The sequence below is a fragment of the Thunnus albacares genome, chromosome 1 (genome assembly GCF_914725855.1).
Source record: "Thunnus albacares chromosome 1, fThuAlb1.1, whole genome shotgun sequence".
Lineage (NCBI taxonomy): Eukaryota > Metazoa > Chordata > Actinopteri > Scombriformes > Scombridae > Thunnus > Thunnus albacares.
This window is the reverse complement of record NC_058106.1, coordinates 40,760,274-40,787,195: the sequence shown is the minus strand read 5'-3', so window position 1 is coordinate 40,787,195 and position 26,922 is coordinate 40,760,274. Positions and strand designations below refer to the sequence as shown.

General features: G+C 40.9%; 2 protein-coding genes across 3 annotated transcripts in view; both read right to left on the bottom strand.

Annotated features, from left to right (window-relative positions):
- Positions 1-5,255, bottom strand: part of zdhhc1 (zinc finger DHHC-type containing 1) — a 19,031-nt gene extending 13,776 nt beyond the window's left edge. Inside the window, exons 1-6 of one of the 2 annotated variants that reach the window (XM_044357247.1) lie at positions 4,636-5,255; positions 3,213-3,432; positions 1,741-1,916; positions 1,358-1,459; positions 1,065-1,189; positions 1-126 (exon numbers count right to left, since the gene is read on the bottom strand). The exon at positions 1-126 is cut by the window's left edge and continues 30 nt beyond it. In XM_044357247.1, the coding sequence (XP_044213182.1) occupies positions 1-126; positions 1,065-1,189; positions 1,358-1,459; positions 1,741-1,916; positions 3,213-3,431 (748 nt within the window). In that variant the 5' untranslated portion in view covers position 3,432; positions 4,636-5,255. The remainder of the gene's footprint in view (positions 127-1,064; positions 1,190-1,357; positions 1,460-1,740; positions 1,917-3,212; positions 3,433-4,635) is intronic. The other variant, XM_044357253.1, reaches the window with a different exon arrangement.
- A 2,070-nt stretch (positions 5,256-7,325) lies between these two features.
- On the bottom strand, positions 7,326-26,900 carry LOC122986527 (NLR family CARD domain-containing protein 3-like; the record flags this gene model as incomplete). Its single annotated transcript, XM_044357853.1, has 10 exons — positions 7,326-8,941; positions 9,090-9,142; positions 20,515-20,688; positions 21,120-21,293; positions 22,406-24,212; positions 24,380-24,608; positions 24,766-24,844; positions 26,352-26,465; positions 26,761-26,851; position 26,900. Coding segments are annotated over 10 exons (3,264 nt in total), but the record flags the coding sequence as incomplete, so codon positions are not given.
- Positions 26,901-26,922: the final 22 nt, after the last annotated feature.

Here is a 26,922-nt window from a genome sequence, read left to right as displayed (position 1 = left end):
AGAGCAGCACAGACGACAGCAGAGCCAGACCGATGGTGACGGCGGCCAGAGCAGGAATCACTGCAGCTGCTGCACTGACAGGAGCCACCGGGAGGAAGACGAACCACACACCTGTCTCATTCCTCACTGCAGAGAGACAGACACACACCTGGTTACACACACCTGTCTCACTCCTCACTGCAGAGAGACAGACACACACCTGGTTACACACACCTGTCTCATTCCTCACTGCAGAGAGACAGACACACACCTGCTATCTCCTGCTATCTCCTGCTATCTCCTGCTATCTCCTGCTGGCTTCTGCTGGCTTCTGCTAACTCCTGCTATCTCCAGCTATCTCCTGCTATCTCCTGCTGGCTTCTGCTAACTCCTGCTAACTCCTGCTATCTCCAGCTGGCTCCTGCTATCTCCTGCTAACTCCTGCTGGCTCCTGCTAACTCCTGCTGGCTTCTGCTAACTCCTGCTATCTCCTGCTGGCTCCTGCTAACTCCTGCTATCTCCAGCTGGCTCCTGCTATCTCCTGCTAACTCCTGCTGGCTCCTGCTAACTCCCGCTATCTCCAGCTGGCTTCTGCTAACTCCTGCTGGCTTCTGCTAACTCCTGCTGGCTCCTGCTAACTCCTGCTATCTCCAGCTGGCTCCTGCTATCTCCTGCTAACTCCTGCTGGCTCCTGCTATCTCCTGCTAACTCCTGCTGGCTTCTGCTAACTCCTGCTATCTCCAGCTGGCTCCTGCTGGCTTCTGCTAACTCCTGCTGGCTCCTGCTAACTCCTGCTATCTCCAGCTGGTTCCTGCTGGCTCCTGCTATCTCCAGCTGGTTCCTGCTATCTCCTGCTAACTCTTTCTTTGAGGATTTTCTTGTTTCCTCGTGTCAAGTTTGACTTTCCTGATGTTCTTGAAGTCTTTAAATTATCTGATTTTTTACTTTGTTCTTCTCAATTTAAAATGACAAAAACACAAGTCATGCAGATCTAAGAGCTCATGTATGTCCTTCCTGTGTTTTGGAAGTTTCCTCTCTCATAACTCTCATTCCTCATGGGTCAGAGGTCAGAGGTCAGATCTTACCCAGGAAGTGTTTGTCAGAGCGCAGTTTGGTCGGATCCACAAAGAACTCGATGAACACGTACGAGGCGACGACCAGAACCAGACCGACTCCCAGCAGAGCCGACACCACGCTGTGCAGGAACAACCTGCAGGACACATGCAGTACTACTGAGTACACACAGTACTACTGAGTACACACAGTACTACACACAATACTACTGAGTACACACAGTACTACATACAGTACTACTGAGTACACACAGTACTACATATAGTAGTACTGAGCATATGAAAGGGGGAAAGCAGTGACTGACTTGTAGTTCCTGCTGCCGACGCAGTTGTTGAGCCACCGACAGTGATGGTCGAAGTTGGCGACGCACTTGTTGCAGGCGCTGCAGTGTTTCGACTTCGGTCCCCTGAAACAACACGAGCAGGAAGCTGCGTTAGAGGCGGTCGGCTTCTTCCTCTACCTGACGACATGACGTGTGCGTGTTGTGAAGTTGTAAAGCTGACTGACAAACATTCTCAGGACGTACCGCTCCTCTTCCTCTGGAGAGTAAATGTGCTCCGTTTGGTTTGAAACGCCGGCAGTGATATTTACTGAGCTGACTGGTGGGTGTGTGTAGTTAAAGGTGCCAATGGCAACACTGTATGTTTATGTGTGTTTGTGTGTGTTCATGCGTGTGCGTGTACTCACACATCCACCTGGCACAGGTAGCAGTGGCAGTTCTCGATGACGTGGGCGTGTTTGGAGCGGTCGAAGGCGGGGACCGGCCCTCGGTGGCTCTTCGTCCTCACGCTGTGGTCGGCCGGGTCGATGGACACGGCCATCACATGGACACACAGGTGACACACGAACATGATGCCCGTACACTGACGCACAGCTCAGGATCATTCATCACACTGCTGAAGCCTTCAGATACACGTCTACAGGATCACATCACATCTTTATACATGTCTGTGATAAATATCAGCTGCTGCAAGGATTAATGGGTACGATCACATGACCACAACATGACCACAACATGTTCATCACATGATCACAACATGTTCATCACATGACGACCACAACATGACCACATGTTCATCACATGACCACAACATGACCACAACATGTTCATCACAAGACCACAACATGTTCATCACATGACCACAACATGTTCAACACATGACCACAACATGACCACAACATGTTCATCACATGACCACATGTTCATCACATGACCACAACATGTTCATTACATGACCACAACATGACCACAACATGTTCATCACATGACCACATGTTCATCACATGACCACAACATGTTCAACACATGACCACAACATGACCACAACATGTTCATCACATGACCACATGTTCATCACATGATCACAACATGTTCATTACATGACCACAACATGTTCATCACATGACCACATGTTCATCACATGACCACAACATGTTCATCACATGACCACAACATGTTCAACACATGACCACAACATGACCACAACATGTTCATCACAAGACCACATGTTCATCACATGACCACAACATGTTCATCACATGACCACAACATGTTCAACACATGACCACAACATGACCACAACATGTTCATCACATGACCACAACATGTTCATCACATGACCACATGTTCATCACATGACCACAACATGTTCATCACATGACCACAACATGACCACAAGATGTTCATCACATGACCACATGTTCATAACATGATCACATGTTCATCACATGACCACAACATGTTCATCACATGACCACAACATGACCACAACATGTTCATCACATGACCACATGTTCATAACATGATCACATGTTCATCACATGATCACAACATGTTCATCACATGACCACCACATGACTAAAACACTGAGACTCATCCTGTGTTGTAGAAGCCTGAATGGATTAATATGAACTAAATCAACATCGTATGTAATGATGTTAATCAGAAGATTAGAGACATGTGACAGATTTATGTGTCATGTGACATAAATATACATTTATGTGTGATGTTTTATGTTTTACAGTAATTTACAGCACAGGAGGCCCCGACATCACCCTGATCATCCTACACATCACTTTACTGGTTTACACCTTACACATCTTTAAATGAGCCAATCAATAAAATCCATCAATAACGTTTGTGCTCAGTGGAAGGATACGATGTAGCCTGCAGGGATCCAGTGTGCCGGCAGCAGCGGGACGAACACGCCGAGGCCGGTGACGGCGAAGTAGACGTAGAGCAGCCAGGCCAGCAGCTGGAAGGGGTGAGGAGGCCAACTCCATCCGTTAGTGCGAGAGCAGAGCGGCACGTCGGCTCGCTGCGGCACCTCGTCACCGACCGGCGCCGTGCGGTTCAGGTTCCTGCTGCACACGTCCATCCTGCACACGGAGACAGCATGAGACATCTACACCTCCTCACTGCTCCTCACCCCTCTTCACTGCATTACCCTGGCCTCCAGCACCACCGTCAGGTTATCTTTGATCAGGATATGTCCTTTAACTCCCACATAAATCAAATCTCAAGGACTGCCTTTTTTCACTCACGTAATATCACAAAAATCACATCCTGTCCCTAAAAGATGCAGAAAAACTAGTTCACGCATTTGTTACTTCTAGGCTGGATTATTGCAATTCCTTATTATCAGGCTGCTCTAACAAGTCTCTAAAGACTCTCCAGCTGGTCCAGAACGCAGCTGCACGTGTTCTGACTAAAACTAGAAAAAGAGATCACATTTCTCCCATTTTAGCTTCGCTGCATTGGCTTCCTGTAAAATCTAGAATACAATTTAAAATCCTTCTCCTAACTTACAAAGCCCTTAATGGTCAGGCACCATCATATCTTGAAGAGCTCATAGTACCGTATTATCCCACTAGAACACTGTGCTCCCAGTATGCAGCTTACTGGTGGTCCCTACAGTCTTTAAAAGTAGAATGGGAGGCAGAGCCTTCAGCTATCAGGCTCCTCTTCTATGGAACCATCTTCCAGATTGGGTCCGGGGTGCAGACACCCTCTCTATGTTTAAGAGTAGGCTTAAAACTTTCCTTTTTGATAAAGCTTATAGTTTTTTGATGCTGCTGATATTATTATTTGTCATACTTCTATCATTAATATTGTTGTTATTGTTATTATCGTTGTTATTATGCTTCTCTGTGTCTCCCTCCATCTTTCTCTCTCAACCCAGACGGCGCCACCTAGAGTCCGGTTCTGTTAAAGGAGAGTTTTCCTGCTGCTGATGGAGGACTGTTGGGTCTCTGTAGATTAAAGAGTTCAGTCTGCTCTATGTGGAAAGAGTCCTGAGATAACTTCTGGTTTGATTTGGCGCTTTATAAATAAAATTAACTTGACTTTCATCTCCTTTGGGGTTTGGGAAGAGAAAAATTATCAGATTAATCCGTGATGAAAATACTCATCAGCTGCAGTTTAATAATCACATCACCAGATATTCCTGTAGCGGTTCGATAATACCGTAATGACTGTATTATGACTGATGTTACAAATATCTACATAATTAATAATTTAAACAGCTGGACTACAGCAGAGGTTCAGACACCTGAAACATGCAGGTAGCAGCGGCAGCTCACCTGTTTAGCTCGGGTTAACGGGTTAACGGGTTACCGGGACTCGGGATGTGGATCGGCCCTCCGGTCCGCAGCATCTCCTCTCATCCCAGACTCCGGGCTCGACCGGCGGCGTGCAGCCGTGCCCTCCCCCGGGAGAACCCGGCTGCCGCTGAGCTGACCCGCAGAGAGAAGCACCGCCCGGCTGAGAGCGTCCCGGTCCGGCTGTTAACTCACATCCATCCCGGCAGAGGACTCGGCCCGTGTTAGCGCGTTGCTCCCCGGCCACAGCGCGCTGAGCCTGCCTGGTTAGCGTGCTAATCTGCTAGCCTCGTTAGCCGGACACTGCTAAGGCCATGCTAGCTGGCTAACACCGACAAACAGACCGGAGCGGCGACCGCAGGCTGCTCATCAAACTCCGGCCTTCAGTTTATAAGTTTAACGCAGATTTTTAAATATTTATCCGCCGCTGCTGATCAACTATCCGCTAACTAGCGAAGCTGACTAGCCTGTTAGCTAACTAGCCTGCTGTCTATCCGTCTCCAGCATTGTACGCTGTTTCCCTGGTAACGCTCCAGGTCCGCTCCTATTGGTCGCTGCATCTGGTCCCGCCCACAGCCGACTGCCAATAGAAACCGATCTGAAAGCAGCCTGCAGGGGGCAGCAGATACACTGATCACTGATCAATTAAATAACATACAATACCAGCAGTGGAAGAAGTACTTTACTGCAGTAAAAATACCAATACAGCGATGTACAAATACTCCATTACAAGTAAAAGTCCTGCATGAAAAAATCTAGTTAAAGTATTGCAGTAAAAGTACATAAGTATTATGAGCTTGATGTAGTTAAAGTATTGCAGTAAAAGTACATAAGTATTATGAGCTTGATGTAGTTAAAGTACTGCAGTAAAAGTACATAAGTATTATGAGCTTGATGTAGTTAAAGTATTGCAGTAAAAGTACATAAGTATTATGAGCTTGATGTAGTTAAAGTACTGCAGTAATTAATGAATGAATACTTTTACTGTAGGAGGGTTTTAATGCAGGACTTTTACTTGTAATGGAGTATTTGTACATGCAGTATTGTGTAGTGAAGTAAAGGATCTGAGTACTTCTTCCACCTCTGGTGTCGGTTGAATCTCTTCTGGACTTTACTCAGACTAAATAAACATAACTGTCGACTCTGAGAACGACTGACGGCCTTTTTCATGACTTTCTAACATTTGATAGACTCGACACTTGTATGATCAATAAAACTAATGGATCCATGAATCAGAAACGGTTTGTTCCTTGTTGTCATGGTCCGTCCTGCAAGAGGGAGAATCTGAGCAGAAACCTGCAGCCAGACAGCGAGGCAGAGAGAGCCAATAGGGTCCTTTGGCTCATGGCTCCTCTCGTGGGTTCGGCCCTCCGCGGACAGGTATAGAGGCTTCATGACCGCCGGCAAACAAACACCATCTTATGGTAAACATGTCAATATTTACTCCTGTAGTCATTGATTGATTTTCATTTACCGTTATCACTGTGTTCCGTGTAATTATCATTTTGATAACAGTAACAATAGAAATAAATCAATGAAAAAAAAAACAGTCCAAATTACGTCTTCAGATCATTTCCAATGTTTCAAATACTCACACAGTAAAAATATGTTCTGCAAAATGTAGAAGACTGCCATGAAACAGTTATACATTTACCATTTAAAGACATTATTATTATTATTATTATTATTATTATTATTATTATTATTATTAGAGCAGAAACAGATGTGATTTGTCTTTTTGATTGGAGATAAATGTCCAATCAGAAGCAGAGACATCCAGATATTAAAAGAACAACATAAAAGCAGCAAATATACAAAAATCCCTGAAATAAAGAAGCAAATATACGGTTCAGATTTCAACATAAATGTGGATTGTAAAGCTGCGACACAAATAAAGTTTGATTTTCCAACATGTGAAAATGTTCAGGACTGTAAAATCAGACACATGTTTATTTCTGATAATAAGAGTTTCTTAACGGACTGTAAAAGTCTTGTTTGGTGACATTTGGAGAAAGATTTAGTTTTTCCAAACCTGCATGTTCAGCATGATGGAAATAGAAAACAGCTGTTAGTTTGGATGAAGTTTGACAGCAGGAGTCCAGATGTTTTCTTCATCTTTCAAATGAAGTGAAAAAGAGAAAAATGAGAGTTTTTCTGTGATAAAGTAAAGTGGAGAACTGTACCTGGATCTGTAGATGTGATGGTTTCTCCTCCATGCTTGCAGCTCTGTGTGCAGTCTGTGTTTGGATGTTGAGCTGTGAGCTTTTGACTTTCTTCTTGGTTTCCTCTCTCAGCTCCTCGTCACATACCTGATCTGACCTCTGACCTCTGACCCGCTGATGGTCACAGCAGAAGAAGACAAACGGACGTCTGTATTCACTTTGTGTGCAGAAAGTTAACCGACACACGTGTTTCACTGTTTTCTTCCTGGAGAAGAAAACACTTGCTTTTTGTCCAAAGCACATTTTCCAAATATAACTATTAATGTTGATGATTTATATCAAAATGTGACTTTTCATTCAAAGTTGAGTTGTGTGAAGGTTGTAGAAATGAGAAACTGACCCTGCGCTAAACTGTGTGTGAATAAACAATATAACTATTAATAATGTTCAGCTTATTATTAGAGTGCCATTTTTCTGAATCTGACAATAAAGATCAAATGAAAGCTTCTATTATTATTTATGATCCTTTTTTATTGGACATAACAGGTGATACTGCAGTTCCATTTATTTCTGCCTGAGTAACATAAACATACAAATGATCAACTTTACTTGGTACAACACAAAAACAGGAAATAAGAAACATTTCAAACAGATTGTAAACAGATTGATGATCCTGTAAATGAGCTTTTTATTGTGGATATTTAGTAAGGCGCTAAACTGTCAGCTGTTTGTCCTCTAATATTCTGTTCACATACAGCCAGAGCTGCAACAATTAGTCCATTCATTGATTATCCATCAACACTAAATTAACACTTCATCATCATTTGAGTCATTTTGAAGCAAACATTTTCTGCTTTTAGCTTCTCAGGTGTGAAGATTTAATGCTTTTCTTTGTCTTACATGATAATAAACAGAATATTTGACTGTTCTGGACTTTAGTTCAGACAAAATGAGACATTTAAAGACGTCGCCTTTGACTCTGTGAAATTACAACCAGCATTTTACACAATTTACACAATTTCCTGACATTTTATAGACAAAACCATGAATTGATGAATCTATGAATCATAATGTTTATTTACAGCTCTACATGCACATCCAGTAGAGACACATAAAAACATGTCGCTTTCTGAATTGACTATATGATTAAAAAAACAACTAATTGAACAACAAATAAGAGTAAAAACAACAAAGAGCCTCTATAGGCCAGCGGATACTTACTGTCATTATGTGTGTTATAGTTAGTCGGCAAAACTCTTCCAACATTTTTAAAAACCTTGGTCACAACTTGACGTTTCAGTAAACTTTCAGCCGCTGGTGGTTTTCTCTCTGAGAGCTTCTGAGTTTCACTGAGACTCATAAGGATCAAAGCCACGACCTCCGAACCTCCAAACAGTCCTCTAACAGACTGAGCTATCTGCTCTGAGAACATCAGCTTCTTTTTTACAGCTTTTTAAATGTCAAACAAACTGTCAGTCATGTGGAAACCATGTTGGTTTAGAAACTGCATTTACAAGCAGTGAGAGATCAGGTTGGTACTAAATAACATGAGAAAGTTTCTCTAACAGGAGGAGACTCTTCCTCCTACAGAGAACACAGAGACACTGAACCAGACCAGACCATAAACCCAGCGCACAGAGACTGAGTGAATGTGGTGTTGAAGGTGTGGAGGTGGATCAGTGTGTCAGAGGAGACTCTGTAGAAGGACAGAGTGCCAGCAGGACAGTCCACATACACTGCTACTCTGTTAGAGACAGAGGAGGAGGAGGAGGAGGAGGAGGAGATGGATGTTTTTATGTTATTGTGCCAGACAGAGTAACGACCATCATCAGAGCAGAACAGACTCCAGGACTGATCATTCTTTCCAAACAAACAGTCATCACTGTTTCCTCTCCTGCTGATTCCTCTGTAACTCACTGATATATAAACTCCTCCTCTCCACTCGACCTCCCAGTAACAGCGACCAGTCAGATCATTTCTACACAGCAGCTGAGGCCAGTGATCAAATCTGTCTGGATGATCAGGATATAACTGATCCTCCTCCACATTTGTCACCTTCCTGTTGTTGTCAGACAGTTTGAGGTTTCTGTTTGCTGTGTTTGGATCCAGTGTGAGTTGACAGAAATCTGATGGAGAGAACGAGACACAATACAGCTGCAGTTATTGATCGATCATCTGATTGATGATGACATCATCTTCATCCTCAGTAGGATGTGAATGAGTGATGTCACAGTTTGAAGTTTGCTTTGTTTTCATGAATGAAATGAAAAACACACTTACGCCTCCAAGGACCTGGTGTCAAGAATCGGACTCCAGCAGGCTGCAGGCTGAAAGGAGGAGGGGGGTCAGAGCAGCACGTTCTCTTTCAGCATGCAAACATGGACGTTACATCGCTCTAGTCTACTGTTTGATTATTCTGTTCAAATGTGGGGTTGGGCTTTGATAGACTTTGATCCAATCTGAATCCAGTATCCCAATCCTTCTGAAACCCTGATTGAATCTAATCAGGTTGAACTTTCAACATTTACAGGAAACTTCAGTTAGAAATAACAAAAAGTCAAAGATTGAGTTGAGATGTGTGATCAGCTCTGACAGAGAAAATGTTTCCAGCTCTTCCTCCTCTATCAGACATTGTCTCTCCATACACTCAAAAACATCATTCATGCCATCATTTATTATTAAGCATTTGGATTTCTGTCATTTTCATTCAATCACCACAATTTGAAAATGGATTTATTCAAATCTCATAAAATCTGCAGAAATATTGTAATTCTAAAAATAATGAAATGTAATCAATTAAAACGTATGAACATGGTTTGAATATGGTTTAAGTCAATGAGTTCAAACGTGTGAGATTGGTTTACATATCAAACTCAGGAAGTGGAATCGTTTCTATTCTTGGTCATGCAACAAGCAGCAAAGTGTTTAAGGCCGACTGGCCTCACCTGAGCCTTCACAATGTTTTTGATTCTAATTTCAAGATTAGATTCTAGGAATTGTTATGCTTCTGAAATTACTAATCATAGTTCAGGGTTACCTTAAATTAGCCTTTAACTGTTTGCCTGTCTTTATAGGCATTTGTCTAAGTGGTCAACTGTGCCAAAATAAGTAAATATTTGAAAAGGGAGCACTTTCTTTAACTAGTGCATGTAAGAACGGTATTTTCTTTTGTTTTGTTTTTTTAAATAGATTTTTAATATATTTGTTGTTCACATGTTTTGGTTGCTCTTTTTGTGGGTGTGTGCTGTATGTCAGTGTGTTATGTTGTTGAATGGAAATGGTGTAGTGTGATGTTGTTGTATGGCGACGTTTTGCTGCCTTTGACTTTCTGCAATACCCAAACTGGCCACATGCTCCAAATAAATATTAAATTAATCAAATGTGAAGGTAATCTGACTGTTTTATGTATTGTTTTTAATGTATTTTAGTTATTGTTTAAGGTGGGGGGGGGGGATTAGCAGCCTTATATTCCTCCGTTCCCCATTGCTTCTATTCATCTGTTTAGCGTCGTCAGGTTAGGCTAACCTATTGTTGCTAACTCTGGAGCTAACCCCCATGCTGCAGCATTTATTAACTGACTGACACACTTTAGTCTGAGAGAAAGAGAGAGAGAGACAGCAGCAGTGGTCGAGCGAGCTAGAGAGTGAATGAAGACAGAGAGGGAGCGCTGGTAGCGAGAGTGCTGGTGAATCAGATCAATAAAACGTTATTTTCTGATTGTTTCACAGCGGTTATGTTCTGGAGGACAAATAGACACGCCCACACCTCCACGCCACCCTGCAGCTGAACACCGCAACGCCTGATTGGGTCTGAATACAACCTTACTGTTCACCTTTTCCTCTGCTCTGCTCACATTCACCGTCACTTTTCTGACGATCGTTCTCTCGCTTAAACACTCGCTCACGTACTGCCCTTTTCTTTAAAAGGAGCTACGCAACCTGCAGTTTCCATGGCAACGACACAGACTTCACAGATTTCTGAATGAATGGATATTTGGTGTTATTTTTGTTGTTTTTTTTTGGCCTGGCGGCCATTTAAAGTGCATACATTTTAAGTTAATTGGGGATATTGCATACATTTGTTGCTCACATGTTTTGGTTGCTCTTTTTGTGGGTGTCAGTGTGTTATGTTGCTGAATGGCGACGTTTTGCTGCCTTTGACTTTCTGTTATAGCAGAAACACTGTTCATAGTTTTCAAAATGATACATTTAAAATACATTGGGTTTATTCATTTAAAGTGCATTAATTTGATGCATTTTAAGTTAATTGGGGATATTGCATAAACCTGGTTATTATTCCTTTTAAACACATTGGATTTATTTATAAGAATACATAACCTCTCATTCCTGCTTGTTTAATTTATGTTTTAATTATAAAAATGCTTCATGTTAAGTTTATTAGTTTGTATATGTCAAAACTATGCAATTCCAATGGATGGAAATTTTATATGCAATTGAAATACATAAGTCTTACATATTAGGCCTAAATATTTTTTGAGTGTACCTGAGAGTCTCCAGTCTCCAGCGTGGATCCTTCAGTCCAGCAGACAGCAGCTTCTCTCCTGAGGCTCCTGGATGATTGTAGCTCATGTCCAGCTCTCTCAGATGGGAGGGGTTGGAGCTCAGAGCTGAGGCCAGAGAAGCACAGCCTTCCTCTGTGATCAGACATCCTGACAGGCTGCAAACACACAAAACAACACACATGTCAGACAGTCTGAGAGTCCTGCTGTGTGCAGTCAGATACAACAACAAACTGTCTCCACACTAACTAACTAACTACAAGATGAACTGAATCAGGGAGCTCCAGAAAGTTGAGCATCCAGCCAGATGGGAAAAGTCAGCAGCTGAGGGATGATTCAGCAGCATGTTTTTAGATGTGAACCCCCTAGGGGGGTCCAGGGTCATGACCCCCCAGGAAGAAAATGTTTTCAGCTTTAAAATGTGGATTTACAGTCGATGTTTGCAGGAGGATAAAGAGAAAAACTCACCCTAGAATTAATGTAATCTGACTGCTACAGAAGTAATGTAAGAGGGACATCAGTTCACTGCACACAGCCAAGAGAGCAGAGCCGCGTCCAAAAGTGGATTAAAGTGCATTAATCCACTAAGCAATAAAGTTCATCACACAAAACTCAGTGTTTCTCAGGTTGTGCTGAACAAAACTCAGGAGACTCAGCAGCACAAATATTCCTGTTCTCTATTTCTCTGTTTAGAGTCTTCAGGTTAGGCTAATGCACTGATACTAACCATTAATGCTAACACACTGATGCTAACATACTGATGTTAACCCACTGATGCTAAAACTTGATGCTAATCCACTGATGTTAACCTACTGATGCTAAAAAGTGATGCAAACAACTGATGCTAACCCACTGATGCTAATCCACTGATGCTAACAATTGATGCTAACAACTGATGCTGACCCATTAATGCTAACACACTGATGCTAACAATTGATGCTAACAAGTGATGCTAACCCACTGATGCTGACCCATTAATGCTAACACACTAATGCTAACATACTGATGTTAACCCACTGATGCTAAAAATTGATGCTAATCCACTGATGCTAACACACTGATGCTAAAATTGATGCAAACAACTGATGCTAACCCACTGATGCTAACACACTGATGCTAACAATTGATGCTAACAACTGATGCTAAAAATTAATGCTAATCCACTGATGCTAATTATTGATGCTAACAACTGATGCTAAAATTGATGTTAATCCACTGATGCTAACACACTGATGCTAACAATTGATGCAAACAACTGATGCTAACCCACTGATGCTGACCCATTAATGCTAACACACTGATGCTAACAATTGATGCTAACAAGTGATGTTAACCCACTGATGCTGACCCATTAATGCTAACACACTAATGCTAACAATTGATGCTAACAAGTGATGTTAACCCACTGATGCTGACCCATTAATGCTAACACACTGATGCTAACAATTGATACTAACAAGTGATGCTAACCCACTGATGCTGACCCATTAATGCTAACACACTAATCCTAACATGCTGATGTTAACCCACTGATGCTAAAAATTAATGCTAATCCACTGATGCTAATTATTGATGCTAACAACTGATGCTAAAATTGATGTTAATCCACTGATGCTAACACACTGATGCTAACAATTGATGCTAACAACTGATGCTAAAAATTAATGCTAATCCACTGATGCTAACTATTGATGCTAACAACTGATGCTAAAATTGATGTTAATCCACTGATGCTAACACACTAATGCTAACAATTGATGCTAACATACTGATGTTAACCCACTGATGCTAAAAATTGATGCAAACAACTGATGCTGACCTATTGATGCTAACACACTAATGCTTACATACTGATGTTAATCCACTAATGCTAACAATTGATGCTAACCCACTGATGCTAATGTTTGTCTTATTGATTCATTGGCTTTATTTCCTCGCCCACTGTAGTGAGTGAATCTGTCTGTAGTGAAACCGGGGCTAACCTGTTCTGCCTCCGCAGGCTGCACTTCACTCAGCTGCCCGACAGACCTGCTGCTTCTTCCCACTTTAAACTGAATAACAAACCGGGGCTTGGTGCTCTGGTTGGATCCAAGAGAGCAGGGGCTAACGTTAGCTGGGAGGCTAGCTGAGGCTAACTGACTGTGCTTCCCTCCGGTCATGCTGCGGCTAACGCTCCGCTAGCCTCCCAGCTAGCCCCAGCTCTCCGTTTGGATCCAGTGAAGTGGAGCCTGCGGAGGAAACACCGGGACCGTCAGGATGTAATAGTCCGTGGAGGAGCTGCGGTGTTCGGCTGCACAGATAGGAAACCCCTCGGCTGACAGGATGTACCACTCTGTTTGAAAAAAACCTTTTTCTTCTTCTTTGTGGTTTATAACAGCGGTTGGCAACCAGCGTATTAGGTGCATTACCGCCACCTTCTGCTTCAGACTGTGGACCAAAGATTAAATCCTACACATTAATCCTGTCTGTCTAATAAACTCAAAGAAAACTACTGCTGCACCCACTTGGCAGGTTCATTAAAGTTTTAATGCTGAGCTCCTGAACTCCAGTCTTCCTGAGTTCTTCCTTCATAATTTGTCTTTATTGATCATTCATACAATCTATGATTGCAGGTGTAATAGTCTCCTCAGCCAGCTGGAATAAAATATGTGCACATATCTGCATCGGCAAAAATGAGTCAAAAAGTAATCGTGTTAAATAATGGTGATCTCAATATTGACCAAAATAATCGTGAGTATGATTTTTGCCATAATCGAGCAGCTCTAGTTCTTATATTAACATAGTGAGCTTCAATCTCAATTTTCATTTCTTCACATATTTATTATAAAAACATCTTTCAAACTAAACAAATCCTAATTTGATAATAAAATATGAATATATTATATAATGAATATGAATATATTTCACTCTAATAGGTTCTTCAAGGTCACCTGTGTAAAAGTTGTTTCTGTGTTTGTTTTATTTTATTTCATCTTCTGTTGAGAATTTCAATGAGTTCCTTTAAAATAAGCTGTTGGAATATCCAAGGTCTTTACTCCTCAGTCTTTGGTCTGAAGAGTAAAACCTATCAATAATAATGACATCATAATCCTATCAGAAACATGGTGTAGAGGTGATGTACCCACACACTGCCCTCCCAGCTACAGAGAGATTATATATATATATATATATATATATATATATATATAAAAATAAATATATATATATAAATAAATATATATATATTATTATAAAATGCTGTATAATGTGTTATGATTATTGTTATAAAGCATTATGAATATTTATGAGTGGTTTATCACTATAATTATACAGTGCTAGAAGCAGATTATAACACATTATAAGTATGTTTATAATGCATTATAGACATGGGCTTCATAGAAAGTGTTACCATAAACATTTCTCAACTAAATTGTCTCTTTTACTCTTTTTGTACATGTACATTTCAAATGAATGCACATATCAGGCCTTTTACATGTTATAGTACATAAACATTAGCTTTTAAGTCCTTTTCAAATAAGCACAAACTGCCTTACGTGCTTTCCCAGCGCCACAACAGCAGCTTAGCATGTAGCACTTAGCCTAGCTTCCAGGCTGCAATTAAGCCTACAGTGGTTAGCGGCTAAAAAGCTGCATCAGCTATATTCTCATCACATCACACAAACATTATATCCTGACTGGCTTTTTGCTTCACCATACCTTTTGAGGTAAACTAACACACCATTAAATGACTTTGGAACAAAACCTTAATGCTAACCAGCTAACCTCGGGTGGCTAACTCACCAGGATAATCCATTAATTTGGAGGGAAACGCCCGCCGGAGTCCCGAAGATTCTTTTTCCACAGCCGCTCTGCAGCTTAGCAGTTTTCTCTCTCTGGCAACACGCCAGCTCCACTCGGTTTCAACTTATTTAAATCTGACATTAAAACGCCTTATTTTACTCTTTCCAAACTAACTCATTTTAGCCAAACACACGTCTGAGTAGCTGCGCTGCAGTAACTGAAGAGAGACTAGAAACTTCTCTGTGCGCAGCTACCGCTAGCAGCTACCGCTAGCAGCTACCGCTAGCAGCTACCGCTAGCAGCTACCGCTAGCAGCTACCGCTAGCAGCTACCGCTAGCAGCTACCGCTAGCAGCTACCGCTAGCAGCTACCGCTAGCAGCTACCGCTAGCAGCTACCGCTAGCAGCTACCGCTAGCAGCTACCGCTAGCAGCTACCGCTAGCAGCTACCGCTAGCAGCTACCGCTAGCAGCTACCGCTAGCAGCTACCGCTAGCAGCTACCGCTAGCAGCTACCGCTAGCCAGGCTGTGAGGCGTTTAGGAAACATCTGTAAATAGTAGAGGTCAACAACAGCCTACACGTGAGGCGTTTAGGGAACATTGGTAAACTGTAGCATCTACCGCTAGTCTGCATATGAAGCGTTTTGGGAAACTCTGTAAATTATAGCGTCTACCGCTAGCCTGCATGTGAGATGTTTAGGAAACATCTGTAAATAGTAGAGGTCAACAACAGCCTACACGTGAGGCGTTTAGGGAACATTGGTAAATTGTAGTGTCTATCGATAGCCTGCACGTGAGGCGTTTAGGGAACATCAGTAAATTGTACTGTCTACCAATGGTCTGTATCATGAGGTGTTTTGGGAATATCAGTAAATTGTATCATCTACTGACAGTCTGTATCATGAGACATTCCTCTGAAATCATATTTTTCTCTTTTAAATCATCTTGCAAATGACTTTTACAGTGGTTTACTTTCAGTATCAGATTTCGTTGTAATTCCAATTATGTTAGAAAGAGATCATTTGTATGCTCATCATTCCAATCAGTTTCCACTATATATTAGCACTCTTTACTACAAAGAACACTATAGTCTTATGACTTGAAAGTACTCTGACCTTGTTCAGATGGTCAGGAAAAGATGCAAAAACTGAATCACAACTTCCTTCACACGCACGTTTGCCCAGTTCTGTCATAATCATTTGTCCTAAAATGACTATCCTAATGAAGAACTGTAGTGTCATTTGGCTCAAAATCCTTCCGTCTGACAGCTATGCCCAAGCTAAGGCTGGGCAATATAACCAAAATCTCACATTTCTCGATACAGCTCATTTCGTATCCTGATAACGATACCTATCCTGATGTAACACATTTTAATTCAATAAATAAATAGTTGGTCTATGCCCCTGTGTGTGTGCAGCGCAGCAGAGGAGAGACAGACAGTGATACACTACTGTAAGTGCAATAAAAGCTTTGCGAGTATAAAGCCAAGAAGAATAATTAATCAATGTAATCCTTGCAAAAGATGGACAGACTCCAAATGATGAAAAATATTGCAGTAAAGAGTCTGATTTGTGTTATAATTTTCTTTAGAGTAAATTATACAAATAATGAGGTCACTGTTAAACCTGCAGGGCAGAACTTTCACATATGAATGAGCGTCTGTTACATTCAAGCCATTTGAGTTCACACAATGCTGATTAAGCCGATCACAGCGAGCGACTGTATTTCACAGTATACAGTCTCATGTCGAGTGCAACATTCCCACTGGCTGTTTGACCGTTAATTGTGTGACTTTTCTAGACTTTCCAAATGTTATTGGACCAAATGGATCAAATTCTGATGGTGAAATGAGTCATTTTGCAGAAGTTGTATGACGCTCAAAACAATTTATCCACTGTTCTACAGCTGCAACAGTAGGTTACTGGGACAAATCCTGGTGGACCGATGGGCCGTCAAAAAATATGTTTTTGGGTCGTTTGACCGTCAAAACATATCTGTGTTTACCGGCTCTGTGTGCCTATCAGGCCGTATTCAGACCACATCAGGTGTTGCAGCACTGCTGCAGGGTTGAGTGGAGGTGTGTGGGGGTGTGGACTTGTTTTTGCTCTAAAATGTAACCACTATGAAACAATCAGAAAATAACGTTTTATTGATCTGATTCACCGGGTCTCTCACTACCACCGCTCCCTCTCTTCATTCACTCTCTGGCTCACCCGACCACAGCTTCTCTCTCTCTCTCTCTCGTCTTTTTAAAAATGAGTCAGGAAGCCGACAGAAAAGTCTAACTTTACTTTTAATGTTATCAAACAGAGAGAAATGTCCTCCCCTCATCCCAGTAACGTCTTTGTACTCAGGCAATCACAGCCGAGCCCCCCTTTACTCTCACTGTCAGAAGGGGGAGACAAAAGTCCTGCATTCCAGCTTTAAGTAAATATCACGTTTAACACCTGGTCACTTAGTGCTTCAATAATTATTCAGTAACATCAAGTTTTCTTTAAGTAGCCATCGTCACTATGGTGTCAGGTCATTTTCAGGATAGTTTGAAGCAATATTTCATGTTCACTAACATGAAATATAACAGTATAAACTGCATAACAGTAAAATACAATAAAATTGTCACTTACATGTGAAAAGTAATCCTGCAATGCCTGTTTTGAATGTTTTCCCTGTTTGTACAGCTAAATGCAGCACATGCCTGCAGCATTTTTCCAAGCAGTCGACTGTCTCTGTTGACCGCCCCAATATGGTGACTATGCGACACATGAAATCCTTGAACACGGTATCTACGTTTCTATATCTATGGTTGTAGTGCTGGGAAAGCATGTAAGGCAATTTGTGCATATTTGAAATGGGCTTAAATGCTAATGTGTATGTACTATAAAACGTAAAAGGCCAGATATGTGCTTTCATTTGAAATGTACATGTACAAAAAAAAGGGAAAGAGACAATTTAGCTCAGAAATGTTCATTTTAGTCATTGTAAGGGTTGTTTAATTCTGTGTGTGCGTAATGTGATGGACAATGAAACAAGGAAATTAAGATTGTTGGATAACTGCTCTGCAGCCTTTTATTTGGGCTGTTTTGTGTTTATCTTTGAGGGACGATTCTATCTGTGAGTGGAGCTGCTTCGTCTGCCATCCAGATCGTCATCGCTGCCCGTGGGTGCCTTCATCTTGTCGGGATGCTGACATGTGGATGTTGTGCTGTTCCAAGGGGGCAGTAGGAACGAAATCAAAGGGAACCTAACTAAGGAGAATTATATTTTATTTTTATTTTTCCTGAGATCTCATTATTTTTTTCTTCTTGGGCCCAAGAAAGACTAAAAACTGACTACAACTGATGTCATAAAGAAACTCAAGGTGGACAAACAATGTTAAAGCAACATTTGAAGCGAAGGAACTCAAGACCAAATAAGACTTATAACCTTAAGGGAACTTAAGGAAAAGTTCAAAGGGAAAACAAAGACTATCAAGAACCGATAACTGATAATAAGTGTATTTTGGTCCAAGAGAGGATATATCTAATTTATGTATGAAGCACTGAGAGTTGAACACTTCTTAATTTCTAATTTACTGCAATTCTGGTTGTACATTCATTCATGTTTGATTTGATTTCTGTGGTATAATTGAGTTGAAGATTTGCATCAGACAAATAAATGTAGTTTTTTCTAAAGAGATGCTTTGAATGTATAAAAAGAAGCCATCAGGAAAATGAAACAGGACAAAATGCCTTTATAAATATATTTTCCTTTTTTTTTCCTGAATCAGCTGTTGTGTGTTTTCTGTGGGCTGGAAGTCTTACTTCTGTCTTTGTAGAGTCTGTTACCACCAATCTCCTTACTGAACCTAGTGAATTTAGTGAACCTAGGAAACTGAGTGAACCTGTAGACATGAAGCAAGCATATATTCAAATACACACACAGGTTATTATAGTTTTCTCTTTTCAATAGCCTCTTATTTCTATACTATTTTTGAATTCCATGTCCAGTTTGGTTTAGCTTTAGTTTAGTTTCTGTAGTTTTTAATTTTTTTTATTAGTTTTGTTTTTAATCACAGATTGTTGGAGAGCATATCAAAGACTGTCGCAAGATAGTTCCATCCATTATCAAGTCAACCATAGGCAACACTTTGTGCATCCACAGACAGGGTCTCATACACAACACATTGAGAGAGCCTGGTGTAGTTATAAGGAAAACATTTTGCACTTCAAGGGGAACCGGACGCCCACAAATGCTGTGTTTTCATGTCAGAAACTCTGTAAAAGTTACTCCCCCTCTTGAGACTTTTAATGAGAATGAGACTTTTAAAATGGGCAATTAGTAACTTTATTCTTGATTATGAAGTTGTATTTCTTTGTAATTAGCAATTTATGGTGGCTACAATTAAAAATGTACGTCTAGGAAATTTGGCACAAAGTTGGACTGATCTGCTGAAATTATACAGAAATTTGTGAGAATGTAAATGGTTAAAAAATGTACTTCAATTTACTGTCCTGCAGAAGTTGGACAGAAACTACTTGGAAATTAAGCGGAAATAACTCACTTCAATGTAGTGGTCTGCTCAGTAGGAACTAGACAGAGACTACTTGGACGTTAAGCTGCAACAACTTACAATTAAATTTGAGGTAAATGTTTCAGGGTAACTTCAAAGAAGTTTCAAAGAAGTTACTTGCTAATTATCAATTAATTACCATGAAGTTTGAGGACCTGTAAAATGAAGTGTTACCAAAATCTTAAAAATCATCTGTGTTATTAAATAATTCAACAACAAAAACAAAAGAAAAGAATAAAAATCTGCATGGTAAGTAATTCTCTATTACTGAAGTTTAGTAAAAATTGAAGTGTAGTAAAAACTACACAGGTTTAATGTTTATCCTCTAAAATCTTTCAGATTTTAAATGTTCATCTGTTGAACAAGTTGATGAATCCTGACCTGAGTGTTTCCCTGTTGGAAAACTTCTGCCAATCAGAAATCCTGAAATTAGGGAGACTAAACTTTATAGTTTAGAAAAATATCTCAAAAAACAAACTGTGACTTGATCTGACCTGAGATTTTCCAGTGTACAGCTCTGGTTAAAATCTTTGCTGTTCTATTCTAAACATCTTGGAGACCTGACAGTTAAATATGACAAAATCTGTGATAAACAGACATGTAATGATGTAAATCGCATGACATCAAAGCAAAGATCAGTTTCTCTATCTCAGCCAGAGTTCATATATGTGTGCTGTAAAGTATATGAAGCTGAATCAAAGAAAGATAAACTAGAAAATTCAAACATTTTCTTTCCTGTGAAAAATAAAATCCAGGTGGAAAACTTCTGCCAATCAGAAATCCTGACATTAGAGAGGCTGAACCTTATAGTTTAGAAAAATATCTCAAAGACAAACTGTGACTTGATCTGACCTGAGATTTTCCAGTGTACAGTGTAGACTCTCCAGTCCAGCAGACAGTTGCTTCAGTCCTGAATCCTGCAGGTTGTTGTTACTGATGTCAAGCTCTCTCAGACTAGAGGATTGGGAGCTGAGAACTGAGGACAGAACTGCACAGCTTCTCTCTGAGAGGTTACAGCCACTCAGCCTGGAGAGACAGTAATGAACAAAAACATAAATAATTTTTGTTAAAATGCTGATTCTGGACTCTTGCTGATGCTGGATATAAATTCTTCTCTCAGCTCTGATTAAAATCTTTGCTGTTCTATTCTAAACATCTTGGAGACCTGATAGTTAAATATGACAAAATCTGTGATAAACAGACATGTAATGATGTAAATCGCATGACATCAAAGCAAAGATCAGTTTCTCTATCTCAGCCAGAGTTCATATATGTGTGCTGTAAAGTATATGAAGCTGAATCAAAGAAAGATAAACTAGAAAATTCAAACATTTTCTTTCCTGTGAAAAATAAAATCCGGGTGGAAAACTTCTGCCAATCAGAAATCCTGACATTAGAGAGGCTGAACCTTAAAGTTTAGAAAAATATCTCAAAGACAAACTGTGACTTGATCTGACCTGAGATTTTCCAGTGTACAGTGTAGACTCTGCAGTCCAGCAGACAGTTGCTTCAGTCCTGAATCCTGCAGGTTGTTGTTACTGATGTCAAGCTCTCTCAGACTACAGGACTGGGAGCTGAGAACTGAGGACAGAACTGCACAGCTTCTCTCTGAGAGGTTACAGCCACTCAGCCTGGAGAGACAGTAATGAACAAAAACATAAATAATTTTTGTTAAAATGCTGATTCTGGACTCTTGCTGATGCTGGATATAAATTCTTTTCTCAGCTCTGATTAAAATCTTTGCTGTTCTATTCTAAACATCTTGGAGACCTGACAGTTAAATATGACAAAATCTGTGATAAACAGACATGTAATGATGTAAATCGCATGACATCAAAGCAAAGATCAGTTTCTCTATCTCAGCCAGAGTTCATATATGTGTGCTGTAAAGTATATGAAGCTGAATCAAAGAAAGATAAACTAGAAAATTCAAACATTTTCTTTCCTGTGAAAAATAAAATCCTGGTGGAAAACTTCTGCCAATCAGAAATCCTGAAATTAGAGAGGCTGAACCTTATAGTTTAGAAAAATATCTCAAAGACAAACTGTTACTTGATCTTACCTGAGATTTTCCAGTGTACGGTGTAGACTCTGCAGTCCAGCAGACAGTTGCTTCAGTCCTGAGTCCTGCAGGTTGTTGTTACTGAGCTCAAGCTCTCTCAGACTACAGGACTGGGAGCTGAGAACTGAGGACAGAGCTGCACAGCTTCTCTCTGAGAGGTTACAGCCACTCAGCCTGGAGAGACAGTAATGAACAAAAAGATAAATGATCTTTGTTAAAATGCTTATTCTGGACTCTTGGTGATGCTGGATATAAATTCTTTTCTCAGCTCTGGTTAAAATCTTTGCTGTTCTATTCTAAACATCTTGGAGACCTGACAGTTAAATATGACAAAATCTGTGATAAACAGACATGTAATGATGTAAATCGCATGACATCAAAGCAAAGATCAGTTTCTCTATCTCAGCCAGAGTTCATATATGTGTGCTGTAAAGTATATGAAGCTGAATCAAAGAAAGATAAACTAGAAAATTCAAACATTTTCTTTCCTGTGAAAAATAAAATCCTGGTGGAAAACTTCTGCCGATCAGAAATCCTGACATTAGAGAGGCTGAACCTTATAGTTTAGAAAAATATCTCAAAGACAAACTGAAAAAAACAAGTAGGGAATTTTTTCCTCCTGTTGAAAAATAGTAGAGTATTTAAAAAATAATAAATAAATGCAACTATCTGTGCACTTACAGAGCTTTGTTGGAGGCTTTGATCACTGGCAGCAGCCTCAGAAGAGCCTCCTCTGAAGCAGAGTATTTCTTCAGGTCAAACACCTCCAGATCTTTTTCTGATGACAGTAAGATGAAGACCAAAGCTGACCACTGAGCAGGAGACAGTTTATCTGTGGAGAGACGTCCTGATCTCAGCGACTGTTGGATCTTCTCCACTAGAGAACGATCATTCAGTTCATTCAGACAGTGGAACAGATTGATGCTTCTCTCTGCAGACAGATTCTCACTGATCTTCTTCTTGATGTACTCAATTGTTTTCTGATTGGTCTGTGACCTACTTCCTGTCTGTGTCAGCAGGCCTCTTAGGAGAGTCTGATTGGTCTGCAGAGAAAGACCCAGGAGGAAGCGGAGGAACAAGTCCAGGTGTCCATTTGGACTCTTCAAGGCCTCGTCCACAGCACTCTGGTAGAAACGTGTTGGTTCAGGTTTTTCTTTGACGACTTTAGACCACCAGGATGTTGTTTGTTCTTCTGCCAGCAGATTGACTCCAGAGTTGAAGAATGTCAGATGGATATGAAGAGCAGCCAGAAACTCCTGAACGCTCAGATGGATGAAGCAGAACACCGTTTCTGGAAACATCCCACAGTCCTCCTCTTTAAAGACCTGTGTGAACACTCCTGAGTACACTGAGGCTGCCTTGATATCGATGCCACACCCTGTCAGGTCTGATTCATAGAAGATCAGGTTGCCTTTCTGCAGCTGCTCAAAAGCCAGTTTCCCCAGAGACTCAATCATTTTCCTGCTCTCTGGACTCCAGTGTGGATCTGTCTCAGCTCCCCCATCATACTTGACATTCTTCAGTTTGGACTGAAGCACCACGAGGCGAAGGTACATCTCAGTCATGGTCTTGGGCAGCTCTCCTCCCCCTCTGTTTTTCAACACATGCTCCAGAACTGTAGCAGTGATCCAGCAGAAGACTGGGATGTGGCACATGATGTGGAGGCTTCGTGATGTCTTGATGTGGGAGATGATGGTGCTGGCCTGCTTCTTATCCCTGAATCTCTTCCTGAAGTACTCCACCTTCTGTGGGTCAGTGAACCCTCTGACCTCTGTCACCATGCAAACACACTCAGGAGGGATCTGATTGGCTGCTGCAGGTCGTGTTGTTATCCAGAGACGAGCAGAGGGAAGCAGTTTCCCCCTGATGAGGTTTGTCAGCAGCACATCCACTGAGGTGGACTCTGTAACATCAGTCAGGATCTTAGTGTTGGCAAAGTCCAGAGGAAGTCGACACTCATCCAGACCGTCAAAGATGAACAGAACCTGGAACTCTTCAAACCTGCAGATTCCTGCTTCTTTGGTTTCAGTAAAGAAGTGATGAACAAGTTCCACCAAGCTGTACTTTTCCTCTTTCAGCACATTCAGCTCTCTGAAAGTGAATGGAAATGTGAAGTGTATGTCCTGGTTGGCTTTGTCTTCAGCCCAGTCCAGAGTGAACTTCTGTGTTAAGACTGTTTTCCCAATACCAGCCACTCCCTTCGTCATCACTGTTCTGATTGGTTCATCTCTTCCAGGTGAGGCTTTAAAGATTTCTTCTTGTCTGATTGTTGTTTCTGGTCTGTCTGGTTTCCTGGATGCTGTTTCAATCTGTCTGACCTCATGTTCATCATTGACCTCTGCAGTCCCTCCTTCTGTGATGTAGAGCTCTGTGTAGATCTGATTCAGAAGGGTTGGGTTTCCTGCTTTAGCAATCCCCTCAAACACACACTGGAACCTCTTCTTCAGGTTAGATTTAAGTTCACGTCGACACAGTGGAGCAAGAGTTTCTGAATGACCACACAAGAAATAAAGTAATTTATTAATGAATGAAGAAAATATGGCTATTTATTTCCCCTAAAGAATGTATATATGAACATATTTTCCTCCATCTCTTGAGACATCAGTAAATGTCTCATTTATCCATCATGTTAAATCTTTATAGAAATCCTCTTACGGTTCTGCAGACGGTCAGCCAGCTCCTCCTGCTTCATTCTCCTCAGGAAGTGCAGTGTGATCTTCAGAAATGCCTCTCTGCTGCTCCTCCTCTGCTCTTTCTCCTCACCATCCAACACCTCCTCATCCTCCCTCTGACTCTCTAAGCATTCTGGGTAATCTGGACTCAGAACCTTCTGCATCTTCTTCAGCTCGTTCTTCACAAAAGTGACGATGTTCTCCTCCAGCAGCTGGAACAGAATACTATATGAATAACACAAACTAAAACCGTGAAGCAAACATCAGATCCATGTTGGACAGACTGACAATCCACTGGTCTACAAAGTGCAGCATGGAGATGATTGTGAACAGCATACATGTAAAAGTAGTTGTTGTACATGTACAGACCATAAATATGGAGTCCAGGTGTGTTTGATGCTGCTGGGCAGACTGACCACTGGGAGCCTCTGAGCTCTCCTGGTCCACTCTGTGGAGGAATCATAAAGAATGAGCTCACATTATGTCTGTCCACACAGAGACAAACACAAGCTAAAGGTCCATCAAGTGATATTTGGATGTGAACAGAGAATCAGATGACTCCCTGTAGTGGTAAAGCTTTACTAGTCCTGCTGATCCCACTGAGAATCAACAGCTCAGTCTGTTTGTAGCTTTCAACTCAGAATCAGTTTGGTTTAGTCCCAACAGCTCTCACCAACCCTCCATAAAGCTCTCCCTCCCTCACTGTACACTGCTGAAGTGCCCTGGAGCAAGGCAGCTAGAGCCAGTGTGTGATTGTATCGGACGGTTGTAGGGACACAAACTTTAAGCAACTTCCTTGATTGATTGATTGGTGGCACATAATGAAAGCTTCAAACTGCAGCAGGGAACAAGCAGTCCTCTACACCCACTTACAACAACACACCTGCCAACCCTGGATGAATTTTTTGACTTCAGCAACCTACAAGCATCAGATGTGAATCACTGCTGTTCGCACAGTTAATTATTGTACATAATTTGCATACATGCAGCAGTCAAACAAACAAAAAAGTGATGGAAGCACTGATATGAAAATTCTACCAATAACAGATTGTTTACAGAATTATCTGCAGATACTGTTAGTTGGTCATTTAAGGCTGTTTGTCCATTTGTCTTTCACCTGCCTAAACACAGATTACCAAGGAACACAGTTTCACTCAGACTACACACTAACCTCCCACTACTGCTGCATTTATATACTTTCTATTGTCTACACCTCCACAATCACCAAACTTTAAGACTATTTGATCTTTAAAACATGATTTTCAGCTCATTTGAAAAGATGATTATAATGTTGCTGTAAAACCCAAACCAGCATAAACTGACTATTGTGTGACTGTGGTGAAATACATATTTTAGAGCTGGTTAATAAACTGTTCTCATTATAGAAAGGTTATTACTTAATGATATGATGAGCTAATAACAATACACACACATACACACACTGCTCCTTCAGTATCTCATGGTGACTTTTCCCTTTCTTCCCCTCCTCACTTCAAACTGTCCTCAGTGAAAACCGGCCAGGTCACTTCTCATGTGTACGTGTCACCAAGGCGGCGGGTAATGTAGGTTATTTTACACCCTACACTGCACACTGGTAAAGTCCAGCCTGTTTTTGCGTACCTTAAAGTAACAATTCGTACTAGCGTGCTTTGATGTCAAAATGCATGCCTGCAGGTTGGCAGGTCTGCAACATGAGAACAAAAGTCATCTGAAAGTAAATTCAGTTCACCGCTGGAAGTGAAACGTCCAAAGACTCTCTGAGGTAAATGTGCCAAAACGTTTCTTTGGAGAACTTCAATAACAAAGATTGCATCAGAGTTCAGAAATCTGTGTCTTACTCACATCAGAAATATCAATAAATGATCCAAATCTCAAATAATCCAACTGACAACTGTTTATCCTGTTTTAGATTTTAGCTCATATTGTCCTGATTTTAAATACCGAGAACAACTTACTTTTGATCAGATGAATGTTGTTGTTTAAAATGAATAAATTCATCCTTTGACTGGTCGCTCTTGAAGGACACACAGCTGGGTTCAGGTCCAGGAGAATCTGGTCTCTGATGGATCCTGGTAGAAAAACACCACTTATAATTTTTTACATCTCATGTATTCAGTAAAATTCATCTTTTTTGAACAGTTTTCAATAAAAAAGCAACGCATGCACACTGCACTTTACATACACTCATGTTTTATACTCATGTTTATACTATTTTATCTATTACTATTTTAAATATTTATTTTTTTCTTACTGCATTGTCAAGGAGCTAAAACCTTCAATCTCAAATAATCCAACTGACAACTGTTTATCCTGTTTTAGATTTTAGCTCATATTGTCCTGATTTTAATACTGAGAACAACTTACTTTTGATCAGATGAATGTCGTTGTTTAAAATCAATAAAACCCTCCTTTGACCTGTTGCTCTTGAAGGACACACAGCTGGGTCCAGGTCCAGGTCCAGGTCCAGCAGAGTCTGGTCTGTGCTGCCTCCTTGTTCTTCAACACAACACACACAGAGCTTTGAGT